Consider the following 20,367-nt stretch of genomic DNA (forward strand, 5'->3'; position numbering starts at 1 on the left):
TTCTCATCCTGCCGCTGTGACAGCGTCCTCTCCTCCACATGTTTATCTCGAGAGCTTGCCTTCACCTGAGTAAAAGGTTTGATTTTTTGGTAAACCTTGCTGTTTAAGCACAATACAATCTGGCTAAAGGTTTAGTCAAAATGACACGCATGAGCATTACCTTACACTCATCTGCTGAAAGGTTATGGTACAGTGGACATCCAGATATTGAAAAGTGCCTTTCATGTTTCCCTGTCAAATGTCCTGAAGGACGAATGAAGGTTGAACTTAAATGTTTAAGCATTTAAATAAGCCTGAACACAAAACAATCCTGCTAGAAGAAAAGTAAAGCCACTATTAATACATAAATGAAACAAATACACTACCATTCAAAAGTCTGGGTTTTGTAAAACAATTGTTTTAAAAGAAACAAATACTTTTATTTAGCAAGAACACATTAAATGGATCAAAATGGACAGTAAAGCCATTCATAAGGACTACAAGTTTTCCAATATAAATAAAAGCTGCTCTTTTTAACTTCCTAAATATCAAAGAATGAATGTTTTCAACATTCATAAATAAAAACATGAATAATAAGAAATGTTTTCCAAGCACAAAATCAGTATATTAGAAAGATTTCTGAAGGACCATGTGACACTGAAGACTGGAGTAATGGCTTATGAAAATCCAGCTTTGCATCACAGGAATAAATTGCAATAAATGAAAATAGAATAGTTATTTTTAATCATAATCACAATTTTACTGTATTTTTGATCAAATAAAGGCAGCCTTGGTGAACATAACAGACTTTTGTTTCCCAAAACAACAAATCTTACTCCAAAATTTTGAATGCTAGTGTAAATATTCTTAACAATTAAGATGAAGGACCTGGAATCCAATTACCGAGTGAATTACAACCAGGTGTGGGGCACTTCATGTTAAAGTTGTAGCTCTCATGAAAGCGTCGTCGTTTGGGCCGGTGAGCAAGGCCGGATTCTTTCAGAGACAGCTCCTTTGCCAGACTCTCATCATGAGACACGTTTGGGCTGGACATGTCGATGTCAGACTCAGAGGAAGGAGCGTTGCCTGTGGGCGTCCTGGGTGGGGACTCATCATGGTCTGCGCTTTGTTTAATGTCTGGATGACCAACACAACAGAAAACGGGACTGAATGAAATCTAAGAATGGAATAAGGTGTATATCATTACATGAATAAATTGAAAATGGCAATAACTACAGAGAAAAGGAAGAATAAAACAATAAAAACAAGAGGTTAAAGTGAAGGTGTAGTTAACCACATACCGTACAAACCATGTCTCTCAAAAGTTGAGATTAAAATGTCAATCACATCATATCCATTAGTAATCTGTAGTATAAAACTTTTTTTTGTATCAATGATGATCATTCATGTTAAAAATGGCATCTATTAATTATAAAATGTTGATTGTTGCTGTAATTCGTGACAATATAAACAAAATATTTTTGTTTACTTCAGATAAACTTGAATTTTTCAATCTAATTTTAAACTTAATTTTATTCAAATTTAACACATCTTAAAAAACTGGATGCCTTTGAAAAAGAGGTTGTTTTATTGATGTTTAAACCAACATATTGTCAAAAACAGATTAAACGGAGCTAACTATTTTATGGTGTTTATTTTATTTATATATATGTATTAAACAAAACCGAACAAAGAGAGAGTGGTGCATATGCAATCAAATGATGGCAAACTACAATAGAAAAAATAGGCAGAAGCCACAAAATTACATGAAATTAGATATTATGAAAGTCTAATGCATTACTTCAAATAATTCAATTTTTAAATCTTAACAAAGAATTATGAAAATGATGTACACTACCATTTCAAGGTTTAAGGTCAGTAAGGTTTTTAACATGTTTTTGAAAGAAGTCTCTTCTGCTCAACAAGGCTGCATTTACTTGATCAAAAATACAGTAAAAACAGAAATACTGTGAAATATTATTAGATTCAAATAACTTTTCTATTGTAATATATTTAAAAATGTAGTTTATTCCTGTGATGCAAAGCTGAATTTTCAGCATCATTACTCCAGTCTTCAGTGTCACATGACCCTTCAGAAATCATTCTAATATGCTTATATGGTGCTCAACAAACATTTCTTATTATCAACATTGAAAACAGTTGTGCTGCTTAATATTTTTTGGAAACTGTTTTCAGGATTCTTTGATTAATAGAGAATTTAAAAACAAAAGAAAAAATAAACATTCTTACTGACCTCAAACTTTTGAATGGTTAACATGTTGTATGAACTGAGGAAAATCTGTGATGAGCCGTGAAGAAAAAAATAACTAAGCGAATTAAGAGAAGCACATGTGAGCAGAGCAAAGCATGGAGATACTCAAACGAGGGAAGGCATGAGTGAAGAACCATGCGGTTTTCTCCTCCTACCCCTCTCTGAGATTTCCCCATGCTGCTCCGTGTCTGAGCCAGAAGAGCGACTCTGCCGCAAGGGGTATTTCTTGGGCAAGTCTGTCAGCCCCTGCTGTTGACTACGAGTCACGCGACGGGTGGAATAGTTCACCACCTCCTCTGAAACCGGGGCAGACGGGTTCCCCACAGGACTGGAATCTAGAAACAAAGCTCTCAGGTTTATTCGCTCATTCTTCTGTTATTTGTTCTCCAGCCATCATGCTTCCTACCAGTCAACCCATTACCTAAGATGTAAACCTTTTTTTTTTTTTTATTAAGGGTAAAAAAAAAAATTACATTAATATTTTATAATTTCATCATTCCCACAGCCCAAAGTCATTGTTAGCATCATTATTAGTAAATCTATACTTTTACTGAAGAGCTCTAAGTAAGTGGATCAGTCTTACCTTGCGAGTTGCGGCTGAGGCGCAGTGAGGAGCGAGTGAGGCGGGTGTTTCTCACCGTGTGGACATCACTCTCGGAGCTGTCTGTGTGCTCAGCGGAGAAGTCTGAATCCTCTGTACCTTCAGAGCTACTGCCCGCATTTCTCTAAGTGTCAAAAACATCCAAACCCACTCTGGTCACTGAATACAAATTAGATCTTAGTAACACTTTACAAAAAGGTCCCATTAGTTAGCATTAACTAACAATAAGCATAACATAATTGTTGTTAATACAAATGAAACTGTTCAATGTTAGTGCATCTTAGCTCAGATTGATTTTTAACAGATTCAACTTTTGATTTTAACAATGTATTAGTAAATGCTGAAATTAACACTAAGATTAATAATTGCTTTAGAAGTATTTTTAGTCTGTGTTTTATTTAATCTTAACTAGTGTAATCTAAGGTTAGCCAATGGAATCTTATGGTAAATTGTTACAGTTATCTTTTTTATTGTTATACAGATACTGAAACAAATGAGAATGAAATACTTTTAAAGGGATGATAAGCTTTTCATGAAAATTTACTCCACATTTTAAGCTTGATACCACTGTTAATTAGGGTAATTTGACTGTAACAAATCAGCTACCGATCATCATCGGCCGATAATCATGTTGGGATGTTTGATCGGCTACCGATCATCATCGGCCGATAATCAGGTTGGGATGATTGATCGGCTACCGATCATCATCGGCCGATAATCAGGTTGGGATGATTGATCGGCTACCGATCATCATCGGCCGATAATCAGGTTGGGATGATTGATCGACAGGATTGGTTAATAAAGATTTAAATGCAAAAGGAAGGGCAGTAAAGCTGACTATTTCTGTCAATGGTAAGTTTGTGATAACGTAAGAAAAGTAGTTTAAATGTTTTGCCACTTGCTTGAATAAATGTCTAAAAATCCTGATCGGAGTATCACTATAAATAGTTATAAATGATAAAAAGAAGGCTTTAAAAAGATCGGTATCGGTGATCGGTATCGGCAGATACTGCTTTCTGTGATCGGCCTCAAAAATCCTGATCGGAGCACCCCTATAAAAAAGTCATGGGCTATGATGCTTTTAACACCCTTGTAGCTAATTTCTGGACCTCTCTCAATCCCCATTATTATTTTGAGTGAGTCTAATGAATCCTAATAGCACTGATCGAAAGAATATATATATTCTCCTGACAGTAAATCTAGCTTTATCAGCATGTATGAAAACATGACTTGATATAAGGTAATTACAACGACTTGGAGAAAAATACCTTATTTTAGCATTTCCCTTTTCACAAAAACAAATGTCTGAATTGACGGAACAATAAATATGAACTATTTGTGTATGCGCTCATTACATATGTGAAAACTTGTATTATGTAATTACACAGAGCATTCATTTTATAGTTTTGGCTACCATCTGCACATTCCACACACAAACAATTTAACTAGTCATTTGCTTATGATGACTGCGCGACCCCACTCAAACTTCTGGATCTCATGTATGTACACTATATTGCCAAAAGTATTGGGACTCCCCCTTCTAATGAACAGGTTTGACTGCTTTAGTCATTTCCGTGAGTACAAATCTCAATGTTTAAGCATATAACGATATTCTAGGGAATTGTGTGCTTCTAATTTTATAGCAACAGTTTGGACAGGACCCTTTTCTAACATGACAATGCCTCTGTGTATAAGACAAGGTTCAAAAAGAAATTATTGATTCAGTCAGTGTGGAAGAACTTGAGTGGTCTGCAGAAACCCAGCTGAACACCTCTGGTGTGACTAATTATGTTTCCATCTTTGTTGCCACAGTTTTGGAAGTGCCTTTTTCTGTGGGGTGTCCCAATACTTTTGTCCATATACTGTATGTACAAGTCATTGGTGTTTGGTGTCTTTTTTTAACCTTGTCTTATACACAGAGGCATTGTCATGTTAGAAAAGGGTCCTGTCCAAACTGTTGCTATAAAATTAGAAGCACACAATTCCCTTGAACATCGCGTACCTGCGTGTTTATGTGTAGCCAGCCTTCACCTGCTCGCTTCACACACACACACACACACACACACACACACACACACACACTGTATTGCCAAAAGTATTGAGACACCCCCTTCTAATGAACAGGTTTGACTGCTTTAGTCATTTCCATGAGTACAATCTCAATGTTTAAGCATATAACGATATTCTAGGGAATTGTGTGCTTCTAATTTTATAGCAACAGTTTGGACAGGACCCTTTTCTAACATGACAATGCCTCTGTGTATAAGACAAGGTTCAAAAAGAAATGATTGATTCAGTCGGTGTGGAAGAACTTGAGTGGTCTGCAGAAACCCAGCTGAACACCTCTGGTGTGACTAATTATGTTTCCATCTTTGTTGCCACAGTTTTGGAAGTGCCTTTTTCTGGCAGGTGAAGGCTGGCTACACATAAACACGCAGGTACGCGATGTTCGCAGATGGCCTATAGGATGCAGTCATACCTTCCGCCGCGGCATTGCGCTTCTCCCCGGCGCTCTCTGCTGCAGACGATTCACGAGGTTTGATTTCTGCTGGATTTCTGAATGCAGTTAGATCGCCGAAACCTGTCGAAGGCTGCTTAAGTGCTGCATCCCTGTGGAAGTGAGGGAAACATTCATGTGGTACAAGGAAACACTGCTTCATCACTGACAGTCATGGGTCATGACTGCGCGCGTGGTCTGTTTACACCCTCCACTTCCGGTACAAAATTCTAATGTAAGGGTCTCACGGAAAATGATAAAGACGAGGAAGTAACCATTGTTTTAAACAGACGTGGACGATTTATGTATGATTACCCTATTGTTAGCTGATTACAAATGTGTATCAGGTAAAACACAAAGAAAAGAGATATTATTAACGTTGTGCAGTTCCTGTGGTAATAGTTCTGTCGCTAGATGGCGGCACTAATGTCACTGTCTGATAAAGACATGTTAGCCTATTTTAAGCGTTTCATCATGAGTTTGAATTTTCTGAAGGTCTCTGTAACCAGATTTGTTTAATACACTGTGCAGTGTGCATTTCATAACATAATTATAATAGATGAACCATTGATATTGTTTTTAGACTGTAACATATTTAATACAACAGTGTATTACTTGAAGTTGTGTAATATATATTTCCCTGCTATTATATACAAATTTTCAAGCTCAATAATACTACTAATAATAAACAGTTTGATTAATAATATCTTTCAGCATAGTTTTTTTTTTGAAAATCAATGTCTCTGTAGGCACATTGAACAACATTTGTCTATTATAGAGGGGCATGTTGTCACATTATATGGGGTAAGTTGTCACAACTAAACCTGCCATTGAACAGTGTATTATAAGCTTGATAAAACACAAACATTAAAAAAACAAACAAATAAAAAACACAAACAAATAAAAAAAAAAAAATTATAAAAAAATCTAACAATAATGTTGGCCAGCAGATACTATAAAATATACCATATAATAAATGTACGTACATTTGGACTGAAAACCATATAATTATAGCTCTTTGATCGCTTTTCATCATGACACACTTATATTATTTATTACATTATATAATATTTTACATGAATTATTATATATAGCATTGGATATTCCTGATGCTATCTCGGCTTAATTCAGTTTGCATACATTAAAATCAAAACATATCAAATAATCTTTGGTTTTCAAGAATAATACTTACATTAAAATATTTTAAAACAGACAAAGTGAGGAAAATGGTTAATACAGACTTAATTGCATGCAGACTTAAATACAATCTCAGAATGTGTTTTCCGAGTTTAATATGATTTCATTCTGTGGTATACATTTGCTAATGTGCTTATGCAGTAAGGTACAAAACGTATTGTGGTTAGAGGCACAGTGGCACTCTTACAGAAAGAAAGTGCATAGAAGAGCGCATGAGTGCTTGTGGGAGGTTTGAATGAGTCTAAGAGGCTCAGGAGTGGCAGTGTTGCTGCTGTACAGGTCAGTCTGTAAATGGCGCTGTTTCCACAGTTCCTGTTTTTTTGCAGCTCACCATGAATAGGCAAATGGAGGCTCAGCCCCAGGCCGAACAGGGCCCCGGTGTTGCGGAGGAGGCCAGCGAAGGGTGTGGTGTCCAGATGGACCCATTCAGGCTGAATGCACCACTTCTGTGCCTTCATTAGGCTCCAGTAGGGGTCTATTGAAGCAGCATCCAACAATGCATAGAGCCCCAGCGCAATAAACACAAGACAGAGGATGGTGTGCACATAACTCTTCAAGCTTGCTGAATAGATCCAGGACACTCTATTAAAAGCCTTGGCCACAGCGATTCCTGTATTGTGAATGTGAACAGTTACTTAAGAAACTGTATGTTGAAACCAGAATAAGAGAAGTAAGAGATCGTATTCATCTTGTAGGTAATTCTGAATGGCAGACTAATATGAAAAATATACAATGCAACTGACCCGAAACAACTCCCGCAATGACCTGATGTGGGAAATGAGCTGCAATGAAGACTCGAGAAAGACTGACACAAACCTGCACACCCCAGAAAAGGGCCCAAAGAAGACCATGCAAGCACCTAGTATATGGCACAAATGCAAAGGAAGGAAAATGTTTATCATTAATATTAAATAGCAAAACATAGACATGAAGAATCTGGTTATTTTTCAAAATGACATTCAATATCTATATGAGTAACTGGCCCATCATCTACCCAAAATAATCTGCATCTTTACAATATACAACTTGATTTTTCCGTACATTTCTGCCATATGTACATTAACTGACAGTCACCACTGATAAGCTACCACTAAATATTGTAGAAACTTAATTTGCTGTAAAGTTGCTTTGCAACGATTTGTATCGTGAAAAGCGCTATACAAATAAACTTGAATTGAATTGAATTGAATATGGTGATAAAAATTAGCTGCTAAGATAAATGAGTTTACTAGTGGTTAATGAGGTATTTCCGCCCGGCTGGATGCTGGAAAGATTGTGATATGTTGTGCAAGGGTTTTCTGTCCTTCCTTTTTATCTCTCAATGGTTCTGGATGATTTCTTGTGACTGAGGAGCATTTCCATGCATTCGGTCTGGTATTATCTTGTAAATGAACTCTTATTGAAGACTATATAAAAAATATAAACAGGACATAATCACTCACCATCTTTTTAGGGGGTCACATTCCTGCAAAATCGTCAGCAGTGACGTGACCATGGCATAGTAAACCCCTGCAGATCCCATCGCATGACCGGAGGGACTTCCTAGAAGAGCAGTCAGAAACCGCAATGAAGTCTGCTTTTGATTTAGTGTGTTGGTTGGTCTATATAAATACAATGAGAAACATAAGGAGACACTCACCAGGGCCGGTCTCGCATGTCATGGGGAACTGTTTGATTTGTGGTACAGTCAAGTTGCCATAATAAAGAGTTTCTTTAACCCACCAATAAGGACGCTCGCCAAACATAAGCCTGTTTAATGATTTAATAAATAAATCTGATTAGGACCAGTGAAGATAAATTAATTACATTTCCAATAGACATTCGATATTGAGATTTGTGATTATTCTATTATTTATCCATTCAGTCTGGCTCCAAATGCTTCTTTTAAGATTTTTTTAAAAAGGATATTCATGGATATTTACAGAAGCAACAACAATACTTACCACTTGAGGACTAAGTTGAGCCAATCTCCCACAACAGCAACCCAGACCAGCTTCACTCCCACTGCTGATTGTAGATGAAACCAAATGGGAAAAAAGTATAAAAATGTTGTACGCAGGTCTGCCATTGTAGACACGAATGTAAACCAGCTTTGGGCATGTCCATAATGCGTCTGCAGGTATAACGTACTGCTGATCCCATAACCATAAAAGACTTCCATTACTGCTGTCGGTTTGTTATAAAACAGCAATATTACAGATCCTCATTCATGCTTTCAGTTTTTGGGTAACATTATGAGTCTTAGCAGGCACAAGTAGCTATTTGTAAAATCTCGTAATCTTGTTTTCAGTGTCTTGAATCTGGATTGTCATCCCTGCGACGACCTGCATGAGTTCAGCCTGCTCCTTTTATCCATCCACTCAGTTGCCTGGTCACTGGGCACCACCTGAGCTTTGGACTCTCTGGAGTAAATAGAGGGGAAATTGTCTCCAAACATTAAAGTGTGGTCATTAAAGCGGGCATGTGCGGTGCATGTGTGTGAAGTGGCAGGTTTTGGGTGCTAAATTTAGCTCTCGAATACGAGAAAGACACTCACTAGTTGAATGAGGTGATGACATGCATTTGCATGGACACATTGGACTCTTGACTGTTCTCTAAAAGTTGTTTTGTTAATAGGAAAATGTGTTTATTTATGTATTTATTATGTGTTATTGATATTTTATTTTTATATACGCCATAAGTCTCTTTTACTGCATTTATTGTGTTTGATCAAAACAAGTTGTTTAAAAGTTTAAAATCACAGCATTTATTTGAAATAGAAATCTTTTGAAACATCATACTGCAAATATCTTTACTGTCACTCTTGATCAATTTAATGCAACCTTGCTGAATAAAAGTATTCATTTTTTTCCTCTAAAAAACATACTGACCCCAAACTTTTGAGCAGTAGTGTATATATGTAATATGTAATGTGTATTGAAATTGGGGGGAAATTATGTGCTTTGACAAGAAACTGACACAAATATTAAAGTAAAGTTAATGACATAAAATGTAATTCTCATCATTCGTGTACAGTAGCTCAGCCCTGGTTCAGTTGTGTGGCCATCAAATGAAGAATTAGCAGGATATTATTAGAGATTGACCGAGACCTTCACATGACACTGTTTACCTTGACTTGACATAGTGGTTAATTTCCAGCAAACTCTAGAGGCCTGTTCGTGCGAAGCCTCACGACTTTGTGAGATGGCACATTTTCCATTGGCTTCCAGAACTTCTGAGAGCTGTCACTAGAACGACTCAACCATGTGGAAAAACAAAGATGGAACATGTCCAGAGCAGACTGTAAACAAGAACACTGCCTGCAGGGTGTTAAGAGCTCCACAGTGTTTACAGTGCCATCTCCACATAGACCCATCAGCCTAGTCATGTGCAGCATATACAGTAAGTACATGCTATTACCATGATCAGAAGGCTCATTTGTGTTGTCTTCATGCAATTAAGCATGCTTTGCATTTTGAGTTCTGCTGTTAAACATGCGATCTTGCATTTAGGTCTACTGTAGTTCAATATTCTGTTGAACCAAATGTAGCTCACAAACACAGGAAGACATACAGGAAGTGCTCAGTTCTTTAAGGGCAGTCCAATCTCACGCCCTCTGGTCACGTCCTATCTCAGAAGTCTTTCCCCCTGAAACCAAAACAACAATGGTCAGTTCCAGTGGGCATACAGCTTTGAAAATAAACACTGCATGCTTTCGACCACATATTCTACTGAATTGTGCACATTATGCTGGTCTAATAAAGGAGATATTCTAGTGAGAAAGCAGATAGTCATAAACATAAAATAAAGTAGATTGTATATATAACATCTGTCTCAGGGCATGTTGGATATGTTAATATAGCAGTAATTTTGGTAACATTACTCAGATGTAGTTTTTGCTTTAACTTTGTGTGGTTATTCTTTAGACGTTAATATAGATATGTTGTATTTGATTGTGTCAATACATTTGAACTCTATGTTTGTTTACTTGTGTGTTTGCTTTTGCATATCATCACTAATCATGAATCAAAAATAATGTTGTTTTTTTTTTTTTTTAAATCTGGGACCTAATTTTTCTTTACATCATTTTGGGGTTGTCTTTACACATGCAGTCTTTGTCTGTGGTTCACCGCTGAACTGCACTGTCTAAATATGCAGCCCAATTTGGAAATGTGAATCTGTAATCCTGGGAGTGCTGGGAATGTTAAAGGAGCAGTAGTAGAGCTTGTGCAACTCTTGGAACCTATGGAATTTTAAGCACAAGCAAGAAGACATTACTCTTTCTGGGATTTCTTGGAATTCTTGCAATACATGATACACAACCACTTATCATCCCTCCTATGAAACTACAGCCTGGGAAACACGGCAAAGCTTAAAGGGATAGTTCACCCAAAAATGAATATTCTGTCATCATTTACTCACCCTCATGTCGTTCCAAACCTGTATGAGTTGCTTTCTTATGTTGAACACAAAAGAAGATATTTTGAAGATTGCTGGTAATCAAACAGTTGGTGGTTGCCATTGACTTCCATAGTAGGAAAAAAAAATACTATGGAAGTCAGTGGCAACCACCAACTGTTTGATTACCAGCAATCTTCAAAATATCTTCTTTTATGTTCAACATAAGAAAGCAACTCATACAGGTTTGGAACGACATGAGGGTTAGTAAATGATGACAGAATTTTCATTTTTGGGTGAACTATCCCTTTAATAAGTTGATGCTGTGCTCTGTGAAACACATTTGAACACAGTACTGCAATAATATTCATAAGCTGCAAGTAAAGTTTGCATAGGCTGCTGGATAAAATCTTCAAATAAAACTTATAAAAATGTACTACAGTCCCAAAGTATTCATTTGCAACTTCCTTTGCACTCCTACATTGTTTTTCTAAGCACTAAAAATAAACATAATTTTTTTTCTGCGACAGTGTTTATAGTTTGAAAACAGACTGATAGAGCTACAGAGTTCATTGGCTGAGAATTATGTGAAGATGTACCAGTCCACTAAAGGCCATTTCACAATGCACCGAACAGCAATGGACACATTTGTTGGGTTTTGTCGGATCGGTGTGTTACACATGTTGGTGTCTGATGGCATTGGTTGGTGCTTAAATGTTAATCCAAACAGTATATTTCCTTTTTTTTATGATGAAATTAAATTTTGAATGCCAGTATTTTAAATAAAAATCACAAAGAACAAAATACTTTTTGAAACACTGTATGTGTGAAGACCATAGCAGAACCATGATGTGCTGATATTTGTTTTACTCCGGTCTCTGTATATCGATGGATCTGACTGTTCTTTGTCAGCAACACCTTGTTCATCACTCTGACAGTCCACTTTAAGTTCACTCCAGCAAGTAACAAACACAGCAGATACTCTAATTATATAGCCTTGCTTTGTTTGTTCAGAACACCAGTTTGTCTGTTTGGGAATATAAACTGTTGTGTTATTGTTTGTAACTGTTTGAAATGACATGTGAGACACATTGTTTAAATCTGAGAGATCACAGCACATATAGGGCTTGCACAGTGATAAATTATTTTACCTTATAGGGGAGATTGGGCTAGTTGTCACACAGGGTGGTTATTACAAGGGCTGTAGGCCTATATTACTAACTATACACAAATTGTGTTGGTCATTTCAGGGCAAGTTGTCACAGTTTATTAGGGCAAGTTTTTCATGTGGTTTTAAATGTATGCAATTTATTAAATAACAGTATTTCTCAGCCACAATAATGGTTTGAGATTTATGCATGTTGCTTTCTATTTTTTGCTGTTGCTGTTATAATGGTGATGGTTGAAATGTGCAATACATTTTTGTGGTCAGCACTATTTAAAAAAAGAAAAGAAAAAAAGAGAGTAGAAAGTGTGTCTAAAGCCATTGGTCTCTCCCCTACAGTATCTCACATATATGGGAGGAAGGTAAAGTATGTATAAACTAAGATAACATGGACATAACTGGCATGGCTGCTGCTCTCCAAATGTACCATCTGGAATTCATTGACTGCTGACATCTTGACAGAATAGCTGTATATGTATGTATGCGTATTTGTGAGGGAAGGGTGTCTGTTTGAGATACAGAAAGAGAGAAAACGAGTTGGAATTTGTTTAATATGTATACATGCATCAATCTTTATATACTTTGAAATGAGAGGCAGCTGGGAGACAAACAATCATCAATCTTTGAAGAAGTTTAGTGTACAATGTCATTTCTCATAATTTATAGCCCTCCTTCGGGTCATGCTCTTAATAGGTGTGGATTCCTTATCTGTTCAGCTGTAAAACCAGGCCTGTGTTTTGCAATGCGTCTACTGTTGGCTAATAAGGAATCTTATTAGGCTTTGATTCAACAGAGCTGAACTGTCTCCTACAAGGATAGAGGACATGTGTAACAGGCCAACTAATTGTGTAACAGGCCAAAGGAGAGAGATATGCACTATTAATTGATTGCAGATGAACTTGTAGAGCATGACGATAGCAATGGTCGTGTGTTAAATTCTCAGTGTACTGAAAAATGTGTCTTGTCATGATGATTTGAAAGTTGCTCTTAAGCAGCAAGAGGTATATATTTTCAATATATAACAACAAATTTCAGTCTGTTCTTTAAAGCTATCATATTCAGAAGACTTGGAATGTGGTGCATGAGTCATATGGACTTATTTAATGAAGTTTCAATGTAATTTTTTATTTATTTTTTCTTATTGGAACTGTTGGATGAAAAACGTCTGCTTGAAGGTTATTTAAATTTCTTTGTGTTCCACAGAACAAATAACAGCATACACATTAAGAGCATTTGCAAAAACATTGGTTTATGCAGGTTGCTCTGGTGCGAATGACTGATTGTTTTTTTAAACAAACAATTTGTTTAAAACATATGTAACATGTAACTGTCATTTCTATGCTTGAAGCATGGACATGAAATGCTTATATCCAATTTATTTTTCCTTTATACCTTTCTTGGACATATTGCAGAATGTCCAGGCTGGTGATTCATATTGATAACAAAAGAAAAAAAACATAAAATAAATCTGTACTCATTCGTTTATGATATGTCATTTCTGAATGAACTAAAAGCCGTTCACACAAAGGATGATAACTATAACTACAAAGTTTTAGTAATTCAAAAAGGCCATCGCACACTGAGTCCGAAATTTTCGCACGTTAAAAAATAAATACGACCTCACGTTTGTGTCAATGACGTTTACACACTGCCTCCGAAACTTTCGTCTGTCATAAAAAAATCCGGATCAGGTTCGCGTTTTCGCATCCATAACAAGCATTTTGATAGGAAAGGATGACGAATACGATAAAAAAACGAAGAAACGCATACGAAAATTTTTGGACTCAGTGTGCAAGGACCTTAACTCCGTGAGAATAGTCCATAACACAAGTATAACGATAATGACACTCAGAAAGATATAATTGGAATCACTTTCAAAATTATTTTTTTCTGGCTGATGAACCATAAAAACATTGACAGCCAATCAGAATTCAGCTGACTTTAAAGCGCTTGAGCATTTAAAGGGGTCATATGATGCGATTTCAATTTTTCCTTTCTCTTTGGAGTGTTACAAGCTCTTGGTGCATAAAGAAGGTCTGTAAAGTTGCAAAGACTAAAGTCTCAAATCCAACAAAACAATCACTTTAGCAAAGTTTTTACTATTTTCTGCTTATATTTGAAAAATAAAAGTATTAATTTTTTTTTTCCAATAAATATGCTGTCATTAAAATGTGTTACATAAAAAATATATTTTAAAATACAGAAACAAAATCGTTTTAATCAGCCTGTAAGTACGTTCCCATATTTAAAGAATTTGCCACTGATGATTCAAACGCGAGTTTTGAGCAGTGTAGAGTAGAGCTTGTTGTTTGTCATTTCTCCGATCACAAATGCAGACATGGTTTTGTTTACATGGCGCGATGCAACACGTAAAAAGACAGTACAAGTCATTAGAATCCGTAATTATGCCCCCACTGGATGCAACAAATGCCTAGTTTATAATGGGTTTTCATGTTTTTGTCTCGTCGCTCCGGCCGGACAGGGCATCACAATATGGTAAGGGGAGTAACATTTCCATCACACGCTTGAGGTATTCGGCCAATCACAACGCACTGGATAGCTGGCCAATCAGAGCACACCTCGCTTTTCAGAGCGATGAGCTTTGTAAAAGTCGACACATTTCAGAAAGGCGGGGCATAGAGGAGAAACAATAATGTACAGTATGTGGAAAATAATGTGTTTTTTGAACCTTAAACCGCATAAACACATTTCATTACACCAAATACACCAAATAATGTTCTTTTTAGCAACATCATATGACCCCTTTAAAACAGCAGACAACAAGCTTATTATTAACAGCATGTTATACAAACCTTGTAAACAATTATGCCATTTAAAAATGAAAGCATGAAAAAATTACTACAACAACAACAAAAAAAGAAACAATACAGTGGTCACCCTTCACATTTTATTGCATGGATGAACATTTTCATAAAATAAGAGTGCATTCGGTGAGGTGTTTTATCAGTCTATTTCAATTTTCCTTAATCTCTCTTAGATAGAGTTTACACAGTATAATGAAAGTGGCCCTTCACAAAAAATACACTGCCTAAAGAAAGGAAGGATATAACCTAAATAATATGCTAATTTAATAGTCTGAACTAATCACATCACACAATCATTTTGCTACAAACTTCATAATATTTACATAAAAAGCTACAAAAGCAGGAAACTGCTTGTCAAAATAACTATAAGTGAGTGAAGATGGATTATATACTACTGCAAATGTTTTAACAAGACTGTAACAGCATACATATATTACAATCTGAATTAAGATCCCTAATCAAACTTCATAACACCTTCAAAGCCGTGGTAAGTGAACGGCTCCAGTGTTGAACTGCACTGATCCTTTTCCAGACACGCCATTTTATTGTACTCACAGTCACTCTCAGAGCCTTGACCAAAATACACTCCATCAGGTGAGTGGATGGATGGATCTTCATTAAAATAGTTATGCGGCCTAAGAATCACACCGCCACCATTGCCTACAGTAACCGTGTTGGGGATGTCTTCTGCATGCGGAATGTGTAGGAAACCGGCGGTCACCCAGGCAACCAAGTCCTTTAGAAGACATAATGAAGTTTAAGTCATAATTTGCATTAAATAAAAGCATCTGATAAATCAAAACATTCTGATTAAGTGGTCCATTAATACCTCATTGACGATCATCTCATTATCTTCAATATATTTGCTGAAGTCAACATATGGGGACCACATGTAATTCTGACTGTACAGACTGCTACTAGTCTGCTCTTCATCTTTATGCTTGGTTATAGCAACTTTATACCTAGAAGAAAGAAAGAAAGCAAATGGGAGAGAAGCTAAAGCAATAAATAATACATATGAAACTACTTCCTCTCAGTACTGTGTGCATGACTCAAAACACTTACCGAGCCCAGGACATGGACCTCTCTGTGGACTCACTTTCAGGGAGGGAATCTCCAGCAAAGCTCACCACCTGAAGCCTGTAAGAGCGATGGTGGCCCCAGCGATTAGTCTGATTACTGGCTATATGAAGGTAACGGGGTGTTTTGGCACCATGAAGCATCGCTGCTTCTTTTTCTGTCTTGATTTGCTGCTCCACCAGTTGTGGTATCTTTGCTTTCTCTGAGGGCATCCATGGTAATGGCACTTCCTTATACACCATGTCTTTAGTCTGAAATATATTCTTCACACCTTTAAAAAAAAAAAAGAACAATTTTTAAAACTGTTTTGTGACTTTTAAAAGTTTTTCCATTTAAAAATTTCCATGTTATTCTTTGCAAGCTGATGGAATTTAACTTAGAATTTCTATATTGTCAGTTCTATGTGAGATAATTTTCAGTATGACCAAAATGAAGGGATCCACAGAAGAAAGACCCTTGTGAGATTCTTAAAGGGATAGTTGACCCAAAAACATAAACAGTCTGTCATCATTTACTCTTCATATTGTTCCAGATCTGTATGGTGTTCTTAAGACATAATGTGTAAGTTATTTGTCCATAAAATGACTTATATCATTAAATTTGTACATACATACTGTAAGTCAATTGGCTCTTCTCAATTGCGGAATCAAGTTGAGCAACAGTCTGGCAAGTTGTCACATGTATCTTTATTAATCAGGGGCGTAGTTTGTGGGGGGGGATAACCCCCCCAATAACCAAAACTAGCAAGTACAACCCTGTAAATTCGAGGCACAGGTAGCTTAATCTTTTGTTCATCACCACTCACCTCCACACCAAGACAAATATAACTAGAAAGGGAGGGAGGGCTTCACTTCTGCGGCTCTCTGCCTGTCTGTGACGTGATGTGCAGCTGATCAAACTCCCAATCGCGTTTCGAGGGGGGGTTCCCCGGTAAAATCGCATTCCAGGGGGTAAAATACACGTTTTTCGGCAGGGATCCTCCAGTAAATTCGCATTCCAGGGGTTAAATATCACGTTATTAGGGTCGCTTCAACCCGTGGCAACAGTGTTAAAGGTTAGTTCACCCAAAAATGAAAATTAGGCTGCGTTTTACTCACCCCCCGAGGCTTCCTAGGTGTATGTTTCCTTTGCTGAAGTAAGGAAACGTTGCTTCCTTTGATCCTGTAAACAAACGTGGGTTTTCACGCGACTCACCGGCGCATGCGCAGCACTGACCTCCATACGTCATGCTACCGGAACTGCTTCTGTGTACAACAGTGAGCGCAAACTACATTAAAGTGATTATTACGTTTTGAACGGGACTCTACTAAAACAGTTCACACTTCAACCCCCGCAATGTTCAAACCAAAACTACGCCCTTGTTATTAATAGTCTGATTTTTTTTCCTTTTATATTTTTTACGGTTTTCTGAATTGTTTTAGTGAAAATTTTGCTGAAAAGCCTAGGCTATATTATGCTGTTTAATGTTACAAATTTTCCCATATAATGTGACCCGCTATTGGCATGTGACAAGATGTCACAACATGTCAACATCTAAGTTTATTTATTTATTGGAAATGTTCAGCTGATGTCTCCACTGATAAAAATGTAATTAAAGTGACTGTAAATAAAAGTGAGTAGGCGTACTGTAACTTTAGTAAATGTGCTTGTTTATTTTAGCTCTTACCTAAAATATCCAGGTCGACTTTAAAATTGATAAAATGGGTGTGGATATTTCCAAGGACATTCTCTGCAACCTGGTGGCCGTACTGCAAATTTCCATCATCCTTATAGGAGGATGATATGTAGCCAGTGGCGTGAACTCTCGCTTCCACGGAGCCGCTTTGATAGAAAATAAAGTCCCATATGTAATCATAGTTCCCTATAGCAGTAATAGTGCGGAACACCAGCGCGCTGTTTGCCATCCCACCGTACCCGTTATGAAAGAAATCTGAGAAGTGTCGCCGCAAAGGTCGCCCAATGTCATGTTCAAAAACACAGATGGAGTTTCTGAAACGCTGCGTGATGTTTGTGTCAATATAGCGGTAGGTGTCTGCATAGGTGGCAGCGTACGGACAGTCGATCCCACGCACGAGCTCGTGAGCAAAGCGACCGATCCCGATACTTGAGTCCAGGAACTTCGTGAGGATCATCCCAGGCGTAACAGAGCCGTAGACAGACATCGCCTCCTGCACGCTGAGTTCGTACGCAATCCTTTCTCCTTTAAAACGAACATCAAACACCCGCATCCCAGTCAGAGAGCTCAAGCCAAACGCGAAGCTCCAGTCCAGATAAATCACCTGGTTGTTTTTAACGCTGTAACGTTTCCCTTGAAGATAATACTGCTGTGGTCCTAAACCAGAAGGTTTCTTTCTTGGCTTCAGCGAAGCGTGATTTGGGATTTCTTTGTAGACTATCTTTTTTAAACTACTAGCTTTGTATCTTGCCATAAATTCTTCAATGGTGTCAAAGTATTGACCGTTGTACAACAACCTGTCAACAGTCCAGTTTGACGTGTTGCTGCTTTCGTGATTGATCAGCATCTCGAAGCCCACAGGATGGATGTACATGCCACTGAAATCGCGGAAAAAAGAGATCCAGGTCTTGCGGTCACCACTTTTGATGCCTCTCGGCATGCCTTCAAACGGCAGCAGTTGCCTTTGTCTTGGGATATAACCAAAACTTTCACTCAGAGGTTTTTCAAGTTTTTGGAAAACGTGATAAAGGAGCTTGAAGAGCTGCACATACTCTCCGATTGTCACCGTACGGGCTGTGAAGGGTAACTCCGAAGTATTGTACTTCTCCTGAGTAACATCACGATGCTGCAGTCGACCAGATAACGGTCCCACCACGTACTCCTTCAGGTAACCGCGCTCACCATAGAACACAACGACGCTCGCTTCGCGGGGGGGTTTCTGTCCGCTGGAATCCAAGTAGCGCAGCACATCTGCCTTCCTCGGGAGCAAGAGGTCAATTAAAAAGAGGAAATTCTCCGAGGGCTGTGCCTTTAACGAATGGGAGATCTTTAAGTCTTTTTGGGCCCACATGTAGTCGCGAACAGACTTGTACTCCTCTGCTGTTAGGTCCGCAAAAACCAGACTTGTATCTGAGTGTGTCACTTGCAGAGACTCTTGCGGCTGCTGGGACATACATTTTGGAAGCCTATTTGAATTTAAGCATATCAACACGATGTTGATGATCACTGAGATAAGTCCCAGAAGTATCAGTAAGTATTTTAACAAAGAATTCATTATTGTAGCGACCAAGCCTCTCGTGTGCTTGAAGGCAACGCTCGCGTCTCGAGCGTGAGAGTGCAGAATGGGTCTTAGATACTACAGTATGCTTGTAGTAAATGTTATAACCACACCCACTTGGGCTGCTCCCCTAAAGTTCACACACGACCCCAGTGCTTTAATGCAATCGTGTTTATTCATTTTACACCAGTTCTATTTCAAGTGCATGAACCTATCAACAATTGTGCGTAATTTAGTGATTCTTGAATTTGTAGGTTTCAGCAGCACTCTAATTTGAATTTGCAACTTTTAAAAGCATTTCAGGTCTAGCTTTTTATGTGAACGTTTCTTGACATTTGGATGAATCTAGTAGGCCTATAACATAATTAATCTTTAACTGTTAATGGATAGGCGTAAAAGCTGATTAAATGGTGTATTTTATATATATATATATATATATTTTTTTTTTTTACTTTTACTTTAAAAAATGTTACTTTTACTTGCAGAATTTTAGTTAAATTGGTACTAAAGTACTATTGGACTAATTTGAAGCAAGCATATTGAACAAGCAATGTTAACTCAACAAGCAATGTGAAATGAGCACTCTTAACACTCTCAGCCTGTGGAATTCCAGGCATTAGTGATGTCCGGTTCGCGAAGGAATCGTTCGATTTAACCGGTTCTTCTTAGTGAACCGGTTGAACCAGTTCACCAAATCGGACTGAATCTTTTGAAACGGTTCGCGTCTCCAGTAAACATTAATCTACAAATTACTTAAGTTATTAACTTTTTTTACGTGGCTGACACTCCCTCTGAGTCTAAATAAACCAATATCCCGGAGTAATTCATTTACTCAAACAGTATACTGACTGAACTGCTGTGAAGAGAGAACTGAAGATGAACACGAGCAGAGCAGCATGTGTGCAGCGAGCCGGATAACGAAGGTACACGCCCACTGCTGGAGCGGTTCTCGTTTTCGAGTCAAGAACCCGTTGCAACGGTTTTCGGATCACCAGTACACTCAACCATAGGCGGAGTTTCACTTTTATGCGTGGGGGGGCACCCACTGACAGACGAGCCACGAGCATGTATATGTTCTACATTTCATGTATTTATGTAACACATATTCTACATTAAAAATACATTTAGAATGATCAATAAC

The 20,367-nt window shown here is 37.6% G+C and overlaps 3 protein-coding genes across 3 annotated transcripts in view; all 3 read right to left on the bottom strand.

Moving 5' to 3' along the window:
• Positions 1–5,585, bottom strand: part of LOC107658517 (histone acetyltransferase KAT7-like) — a 10,217-nt gene extending 4,632 nt beyond the window's left edge. The window contains exons 1-6 of the mRNA XM_016447104.1: positions 5,332–5,585; positions 2,835–2,976; positions 2,407–2,586; positions 883–1,116; positions 161–243; positions 1–65 (exon numbers count right to left, since the gene is read on the bottom strand). Coding sequence (XP_016302590.1) covers positions 1–65; positions 161–243; positions 883–1,116; positions 2,407–2,586; positions 2,835–2,976; positions 5,332–5,346 — 719 coding nt within the window. The 5' untranslated portion in view covers positions 5,347–5,585. The remainder of the gene's footprint in view (positions 66–160; positions 244–882; positions 1,117–2,406; positions 2,587–2,834; positions 2,977–5,331) is intronic.
• A 1,053-nt stretch (positions 5,586–6,638) lies between these two features.
• Positions 6,639–8,731, bottom strand: LOC107658515 (glucose-6-phosphatase-like). The gene is made up of 5 exons (XM_016447103.1): positions 8,490–8,731; positions 8,186–8,295; positions 7,989–8,088; positions 7,290–7,405; positions 6,639–7,156 (listed from the first exon to the last, which is right to left on the bottom strand). Exons 1-5 carry the CDS (start codon positions 8,705–8,707, stop codon positions 6,639–6,641), a joined length of 1,062 nt encoding a protein of 353 aa, XP_016302589.1. The 5' UTR covers positions 8,708–8,731.
• A 6,251-nt stretch (positions 8,732–14,982) lies between these two features.
• On the bottom strand, positions 14,983–19,288 carry LOC107658518 (primary amine oxidase, liver isozyme-like). Its single transcript, XM_016447105.1, has 4 exons — positions 17,660–19,288; positions 15,979–16,264; positions 15,743–15,875; positions 14,983–15,649 (listed from the first exon to the last, which is right to left on the bottom strand). Exons 1-4 carry the CDS (start codon positions 19,221–19,223, stop codon positions 15,368–15,370), a joined length of 2,265 nt encoding a protein of 754 aa, XP_016302591.1. The 5' UTR covers positions 19,224–19,288; the 3' UTR covers positions 14,983–15,367.
• Between the last annotated feature and the right edge of the window lie 1,079 nt (positions 19,289–20,367).

The sequence above is a fragment of the Sinocyclocheilus anshuiensis genome, unplaced genomic scaffold, assembly GCF_001515605.1.
Source record: "Sinocyclocheilus anshuiensis isolate Anshui unplaced genomic scaffold, SAMN03320099.WGS_v1.1 scaffold371, whole genome shotgun sequence".
Classification (NCBI taxonomy): Eukaryota; Metazoa; Chordata; class Actinopteri; order Cypriniformes; family Cyprinidae; genus Sinocyclocheilus; species Sinocyclocheilus anshuiensis.